This window comes from Triticum aestivum, chromosome 7B, assembly GCF_018294505.1.
Source record: "Triticum aestivum cultivar Chinese Spring chromosome 7B, IWGSC CS RefSeq v2.1, whole genome shotgun sequence".
NCBI lineage: Eukaryota > Viridiplantae > Streptophyta > Magnoliopsida > Poales > Poaceae > Triticum > Triticum aestivum.
Genome location: NC_057813.1, coordinates 541,617,376 through 541,625,593, shown reverse-complemented (window position 1 = coordinate 541,625,593; position 8,218 = coordinate 541,617,376). Strand labels below are relative to the sequence as shown.

General features: G+C 43.4%; 1 protein-coding gene across 3 annotated transcripts; it reads right to left on the bottom strand.

Moving 5' to 3' along the window:
• Positions 1–254: 254 nt before the first annotated feature.
• Positions 255–6,672, bottom strand: LOC123156444 (putative disease resistance protein RGA3). Of its 3 annotated transcripts, none has more exons than XM_044574574.1 (3): positions 6,155–6,672; positions 1,620–5,435; positions 255–976 (listed from the first exon to the last, which is right to left on the bottom strand). In XM_044574574.1, exon 2 carries the CDS (start codon positions 5,416–5,418, stop codon positions 1,630–1,632), a length of 3,789 nt encoding a protein of 1,262 aa, XP_044430509.1. In that variant the 5' UTR covers positions 5,419–5,435; positions 6,155–6,672; the 3' UTR covers positions 255–976; positions 1,620–1,629. The 3 variants fall into 3 exon arrangements, with proteins under 3 accessions (XP_044430509.1, XP_044430507.1, XP_044430508.1); XM_044574572.1 differs by having other exon boundaries at positions 1,634–5,435; XM_044574573.1 differs by having other exon boundaries at positions 1,634–5,435; positions 6,323–6,672.
• Between the last annotated feature and the right edge of the window lie 1,546 nt (positions 6,673–8,218).

Genomic DNA, 8,218 nt, shown 5'->3' with positions numbered 1-8,218 from the left:
TCATATAACAACCCAAATCAACCAAAGCTTAGTTATTTAGATCAGCACTCGCATGGTCGCACCAGCAGTACCCAGATGAAGAAAAAGAACAACTTCCCTAGATCCAGGTACCATAACCCAATGACACAGGCATCATTCGTGTCACATTCGGATTCAATGAGATCGCTTGCAGAACCGGCCAGATGAATTGCTGATGGAAAATGTAAATAAAATTGCCAAACAGTATGTACTACGATGACTGAAATCAGAGTTGGTTAATCGAAGGATTTAAAACTGTACTCCATTAATTTTTAGAGAACCTGGAGTCAATTTGTGGAGATTGAAGCAAATTCTGCTCAATCAACTTCCATAGAAACACAATACAGAAGTTCCAGTCCTCTAGCAAATTCCAAGATCTCCTCAATAGAGAGACATACATGCATAAAAGAGGATGACAAATTGATAACACACATCTCACAGAACCGGGGTGCCATACTGTCCAGTGCTTGAACGAACAAGCTTTCATTTTTGACTCGTTACCTCATGGAAGAAAAGGAAAACAGATTAACTGTGAAGCAAGCATTACCACATGAGCAGAGTTGGAGTCCACGGTGAAGCTAATATCACCACCCTATACACACCCCTCTGTTCAATATGAAATCCCCTTCTCTGAACATTGTGTCCGCGTTTCTGAACCTGTCCACAGTAAACCTCTAGCCCAGTCTGCACATCGAACGGAATTTCTTCTCGGCGCCGGAACAGGTGGCCTGCAACCTCGTCTTGCCAACAACCAAAAAGAGAATTCATGTAATAGATTGTTCTCATCCTCTGTGGGCTGCCTCTCCATGTTGATCTTATTCTTGCCAGTAGTACCTACAGAAGGATTGTCCGCCTACATGAATCCAGCTATTTCCAGTGTGATGTGCTTGCACCTCCAGCACCCCTCCTCCCATCAGTATCCAGCAATATGTACAAAAGATTTTCTTCGCGGAAACACCTGTGCGCGGCATAATAAAGTAATAAACATAGTGGTTAGTTTTCGAAACAAAGGAAATCAAGTTTCCATCTTTTGGGTGAGAATACAGCACACAAACTTCAAAACCTTATAATAGCATTCCTGTATTTGTTCTAGACTTTACACAAGTTGGTTGTGTTAGTTTGTTCTTTCTAGACTTCACAGGAGGTGATTATGTTAGTTTGTTTTTTCTCTACAATCGGTCTTGGTTTGTCTTTTGCAAGAAGAGATGAGTTTTAGAATTCGAACTTCCATTAGTTTACAAAGATTTTCAACTTAAAACATAATCATCTACTATATATAGTTGGCAACTATTTTTCTTTTCTTTTTCATCTCATAAGCCTAAGAAAAAGGATATCTACTTTTAGCGCCTAACAACAATGTAAGATCTAAAAGCGAAAACATGCAATGCAAAATTCCAACTAACTTATCACAGCTTGAACTTCCTCGTATAAAGCAGTCTGAGGTATGACATAACAAGTGAAAAGAAACATAATCTCTACCTAAGGTATATATAGTTGACAATTTTCTTTAGGTTTGCTTATATGCAAAAATAAAACATTATCCAAAGAAAAGCATCTGAGAGATTGAATTCAGGATAGTTATCACTTATCAGAAGGCCAACCTCCGAAGATTTACCATAACCATGTACGGGCCTCCCTGCATCCTGGAAGGGCGGCAAACTTGTTCCAATCTGGACCTTCCTTCCGCTGAAACTGCTCCTCCAGTGCTTGATGGCATCGAGACAGGACAAACGTTTCAAGTGATACAGGAAGACCCCTCCGTGGCAGTGACATCAGCCGGGGGCACCCAGAAATCGAGAGAGCCCGAAGCGAATAAAAGCCATCCATATCAGGAAGCCACAATAAATCAGAACAACTTATAATCGTCAGCTTCACAAGGGAAACAAGGTCACACAACTTCTGCAGAGATAATAGCGAATTGCACGATCTTACAACCAGTCCAGTCAGTGAAGTTTGGTGGCCTGTTTTGGACAGTCGCATAACTTGAGGGCAATGATACAAATGTAGTTTCTGAAGAGATGGCATGTCATCTAAGTCTGGTACGGATTCCAGGTCATAACAATGATCTATCTTCATATCTTCAAGGGACAGCAGTGCTTCTGATCCCGTAAAAGATGAAATCCAATCACATTTATAAATGTCCAACCGTTTCAGCATCCTCAAATGGTTCAGCCTTAACGGTGGACCAGGTATCTCAACAGTGTTACATTCACTTAAGCATAGTGTACCAAGCGACGGGAGGTTCTTCAACAGCTTTGCGAAAGAGGATGGTTGCAGGTAGCACCGTCCTAATTTAAGGCATATAAGTGAGGAAGGAAGTACGGTGCTCCCATTCTCATCCCAGAATGTAGTAATTACTGAGTATGTGTTGGCCCGATCGATACCGTATATATACAACATTTTGAGTGATTTCAGATTGTTAAACAATGTCCTGGGCATGTGTGCTAAATGGTTGACATAAATATCCATATTTTCTACAGATTCTAGGTGATGAGCATGAAAAACATGGAAGTAGCTCGATAACAGGCGACAAAATGATCTTGATAGTTCACAGCTATAAGTGTGAACCTTAGCTTGGATATCTTCTTTGTCAAGTACAGCTATATGTTTGAGTGTACGAGGATGGGTGGGATATGCTCTTAACCGTGGACAGCTCGAAACAGATAGATGTTTGAGATTCTGTAACACTTGATCATTGTCCACAAGACACCACTCCAGTTTAGGTAAGCGCTCTAGTAGCAATATCTCCAAAGAAGGAAATCCAGCCTGGCCAAAGAACTCCTGGCCGAGTGCTTTTAGTTCTTCCATTCTCCGTACTTCAAGAGTTCTGAGTAAGGGGAGATCCCCTAAAGGTGGAAGTACCTCCAATCTTTTACAATCTCGTAGACAGATCAATTTCAATCTTCTCAGCCAACCAGACTCCAGCCAAGAAGGAGAGCAGACACCTGGGTATCCACTGATTGTCAGTTGTTCAAGATTTTGGTGTGGTTTTAATACATCAAGTACCTGAAAACCCACATCCTTATCATGAGCACCATCACACGGTCCCCATTCCAGCTCCAACTTGGATATGTGTTCCTTCAAGTCTAGATGAGACTTAGCAGCCTCCTCTCTACTTTTTACGTTCTCCAGTAACCTAACAGCAATCTCTCCCTGGATCTTGTTGAAATCCTGAAGTTGGACCAAACTTTGCTCCTCCTTATTAACAAGGAATTCTCCCGAACCCTCGACAGATGGAAGCTGATACATACCCGATAACATGACAGTGTAAGCCTTCTCTACATCAACATGCACCAAGGTAATAAGCCTGCTAATGCTTTCAGGAAGACTGAAACGACCTCCAGTAGTGTTCACTTCTCCCCTTGAATATTTCAGTTGTTTTCTCTTGTTTGAGCATGATATCCTGGAGGAATCACATGAATGATACTGCACGGACAAGACCTGTAGATGATTGAGTCTGGAGATTGTTGCAGGAAGTGGGTAATAAGTGCGTCGGATGGCTAGATAACGCAGGTGTATCAGATCATTGATGGCTTCAGGCAAACTTTCAAAGCAGCACCCACTTGCATCCAGCACCCGCACACTCTTGAGTTTATTGAGTATATCTTGACTCAGGCAGACTTTGGAGCAGAACCAAGATTCATTCAGAACTATAAATGTGCGCAGTCTTCCAAGACCATCATAGTTCACAAGATCTCCCAGTTGTTCAGCAGACACGGACAAATGCCTAATATAATGAGGTAACACCCCAATGCTGCCACGGTCAACCCTAAAGCATTCCCCATGGGAAACGTGAAGTGCGAGGTCATTCATTAAATCATGCATAGTGTAATATGTTTGACCCCCATAGCGGAGCACTTGGAAAAAAGACCGAGCTAGCAAATCACTGAAATAGCCCCTTCCAATATCTGCCAAGCTCCTACTGGTGTTTCCATCTAGATGAACAAGGCCCTGAGCTATCCACATCCAGATCAATCTATTTGGATCAATACGATAATCCTTTGGGAATAAACTACAATATGCAAAGCACTGTTGGAGGTGTTCTGGCAAACTTTCATAACTTAAATGTAAGATGGTCAAAATATCGTTTGGATTGAGTACATTAATGTGAAGAACATCCTCCCACAATAGTTCTCTGCCCTCGCCATTTAAATACCCTCCGATAACCTTCAATGCTAGAGGCGAGCCCTTAAGTTTCTGAACAATTTGATCTCTAATTCCATTCAACTCCGGATAATCTTCTGGCTTCTTGCTGCCAAATGCACATCGTCTGAGCAATAACCAACTATCATCTCTTCCAAGACCTTGTAAAATGAACGAGCTTCTAGAGTCTAGCATTTTTGCAACCAATTCTGTTCGGGTTGTCACTAGAATCTTGCTTCCTGATATGCTTCGCCCTAGACTCTTAGAATAGATATTTGCTGACTTTTTGGCGGGAGCTAATAATTCCATCCACATCTCCTTATTGATGTGTACTCCGTATTTCTCATCATACCACACATCATCCAACACTAAGAGAAATCTCTTGCACGAAAGTCTTCGTTCAAGTTCTTCCTGGAGCATGCTGAAACTAAAGTTGGCCAGTTCAGCATTTTCACCATCAGTTGTGAATGCTATCATCTCTTTGATAAGTCTAGTTTTGTCAAAATTATTGGAAGCACAAACCCACATTCTTAGGTCAAAAGTATCAGCTATTTGCTCATTGTTATAAATAAGTTGAGCTAGAGTAGTCTTGCCAATGCCTCCAACACCAATAATAGTGTGAACCTCCGTCCTGAAGTTATGTTCACCGTTCAGTGCACATTCATCAAATTGATTCACCAGCCGATCCACTAGCTGAGCAATCTCATTTTCTCGCCCAAAAATTGCATCTTCATGCAAAAGAGATCCTGTGATCCTTGCTTGGGAAAATTGAAGGGATTGACTGGGGTTATAGCTCTCCAATGTCATCACTCGGACAAACATGTCTGCAGAAGTTCTAACTCTCTCCAAGCTTTTGAGGACCTTCCGCAATTCTGACCTGAAATTGTCAATATTGACCAAACGCTTACCAATAGAGAGGGAAGAGGAGGCCATGCGTCTGACAAGGCCTTTCTGCTTACCCTTTTGTTTTAAAAGCATATAATCAAACTCATCCAAGACATCTTCTGCATCAGAAACTGCATCTTTCATTTGCTGCAATAACAGTATCTGATTTGTGTCCACTACGTGTTGCCTTTCAGCCGCACTAATTACGATGAGTATATCCATTAAAGTGGTTTCCAAATTCCTGAGATCAGATACCATCTCAGATTTCCAGTTGTACTGGTTTGACATATAGGACTGCACCAAAGAAACCATCCTTCTAATAATAGGTGAAACAAACCATCCTACAGCACTGACTGCTGATACTGCTGCCATGTAATCAAGGAATATCCCTGTACAACATAACAGTTAAATGTTTTAAGTGGTGAATAGATAACACAAAGTAAAGTACACATGTCACACAAGTACAGGATGTTCAGAAACATGTCTACAGCTGAGGATCGAGTAAGTTGAAGCTCGATGTGTCCAATACAAACTATTACAGTATAAAATTAGCCAAAAATCTTCCACAGGTGACAGAAGTTTTGGAATGCGCTCAAACAATTGATACTACTTTAACAAGTTTGCTCATATTGTGAATACACTTTGACAGCTAGTCTGTGATTTTTTTTCCTTGATAAATGGATACATGTCAGAAAATTGGAGTTTTGGCAAATCGTCCTAAAACTACCTTTTTTTTCCTTCCTCAAAACCATTAAACTAGATGGCTTTGTTGCCACATTTCACCGAACTGAAGAAATATCGCAGTACTTCATAAACATTTACAGTGATCAAAACACCGATCCAACCTCACTAAGGAGAATGCAAACAGAACAGACAATTGTTGATCGGATTTCCCCAATCAAATCACATATTACACCTGTTAAAACAAGGATTGAAAATCTCGGCGACTTAAGTACCAGTACGAAGAAAGCCTGAACCAGATCCATGATTTAGGTAATAGTACAAAACTGCAGCAGGACAATGAACTCTTGCATCTAGATGAACATTGACTCCAAGATAGCAGGCCAAACACAGCATACAGTAGCTAGTGAAATGTGTGTAGCAGTACCTGATACTCTTGATAGGTGGGATCAGAAGTCCTATCAAGAGAGACTCTTGATTTAGCCAATCAAAATGTGTGTGGAGGACAAGGGACGACGGGCAGGGCAAAGAGGGGGGTAGATCTGAGGAAATGGGGACAAGTTTGGGACATGGGAGACGTGAGGAGTAGACCTACCCAGCTATAGTTGACTTCCAGCTTTCGCGCGGAAAAAATAGCGGCCACCAGGCCACCACCCCACAGAACCCGCCCCAGCCATGGCCCGCATCACGCGTGCGGCGCGAGGCGACGATGGTGGTGCCACTGCCATGGTGGCACATGGTGGACGAGGCGCGGCGTGACCCGCACGGCGGGCCGGCGCCGGAACAAGCCAATGGCTAGGAATGTCTGCTCAGTCCCTCGCGCCATCGCATGTGGATACAGAAGAGCGTCTCGCCTCGACGCCGGTCAAGGCGGGCGTTGGGTTGTGTTCGGCCGTTCGCCGCCGGCGGGTGGCACGCATCCGCAAGCCCGGCCTGGCTCGATGTTAAAACCAAAGCCTGCACACCAGGCCGAGTTAATTGCAAAGAACTACCACACTTCGACACGTCGCGGCAAATCAGTACCACAAGTCACTTTTTTTGCCATGCAGTACCAACTCTAAACCTAAGTGTTGTAAACGGTCTGACAGGCATATAAACACGTATTGACCATGTATATAACCGACCGGGCCCACGTGTCAGGTGCCACGGTGGCGTACCCACGCGCACCCGCTTGGTCACTTGTCACATCCGGCCCGGTCGATGTATGTAGCTGGCTCGGGTGGAATCGAACCGGAGCCAGCCGCACTCTGTCCCTCTCCTCGCCCCATCGCCCTCGTCTCTCCCATCCGCCGCCGCTCGCCGCGCAGACCGCCGCGTCCGCCACCGCCGCCGCGCCATGGTCTTCGAGGATGAGAGCAGCGACGACTTGTCCAGCCTGCAGATCTCCTTCGACGACGACGGTATGCATTATCAGGTCAGTGGTAGAGCTAGGGTTAGGGTTAGGGTTAGGGTTTCTGATTTGGGGATTTGGGGATTTGATGATCTGGTTTTCTGATTTGGGGATTTGCTCCTGTAGATTCCTGCTAGCATTGAAGACCAAGACTACAATGGCTTGGAGAAAGCACCAGAGGGGCTCTGCGTGGTGCATCGGCTGCCAACTGAGCGTCGTGTAGCTTTTGAATCATTTGAGACAGACATGAGGTTTCTAGTTTGTGCTCAGCCTGTAAGATTGATGCTCTCTCTCTCTCTATGTTCACTGTAATATAGTTAGTACTACTGATGATGAAGCACATTGTTTAGCATTTAGTAGTTTTGATGCTCACCTTTGTTAAACATGCCACCTGATGTTAGTAATATATATATGGGCAGCAGCTTAGTTGGCAGTGGAGATGCTCATAGTTTAGTTATTTATCAATACTGAAGCTCACTCCAACATGTTGTGTGGGCATGTGCTCATGTATATTTCTGTTTAGTTAAATTGCCCACTATTTTGTAGTATTATATTTGGCCAGCAGCTTAGTTAGCAATGTAGATGCTAATTTTTAATTGAGGCGGTATAGGTTGCAATAGAAGTAGCATTGTTTAGTTGGTCACATGTATAGGTTGTAGTTCTTATGCTGTTAGTTGATTTTTTTAAAGTGCCATTTCATAATGGTAATTCTTTAGAGAGTAACAATATAAGTGTTTGCTATATTACAGGAAGGTGAGAATTGTGGTTTTCTTGCGTGGGCTGACCCAGAGTGGCCCCCCACAATGCAAAATGCATTGTTGAAGCTTTGGGAAATGTTTGAAGACAGCAGGACTGCTAGGAGGAAAGATAACTTGGATAGTTCACTTACTATCCACAACCTTAAAGAAGAGAAAAGGAATCTGGATGCCAACTATGACAAACTAGTTGAAGATGTCCATCAACTTCTCAATGCCCAGGAGGACAGGATGTTGGATTTCAGCTATGTGTAGGCTAAGGAGAAGAGAGCTGAGGTTACCAGTGCATCAGCTGTGGCTGCCATGAAGAATGAGATGGAGAAGAAAGAGGCAGAGAACTTCAAGA

Bases quoted from the DNA above. Each gene is read 5' to 3' on its own strand.
- LOC123156444 (XM_044574572.1), bottom strand. From the start codon at position 5,418: ATGGCAGCAGTATCAGCAGTCAGTGCTGTAGGATGGTTTGTTTCACCT. The intron at 977-1,633 runs GTAAATCTTCGG...TGCCGCGCACAG, and splicing joins GAGGCCCGTACATGGTTATG to GTGTTTCCGCGAAGAAAATC.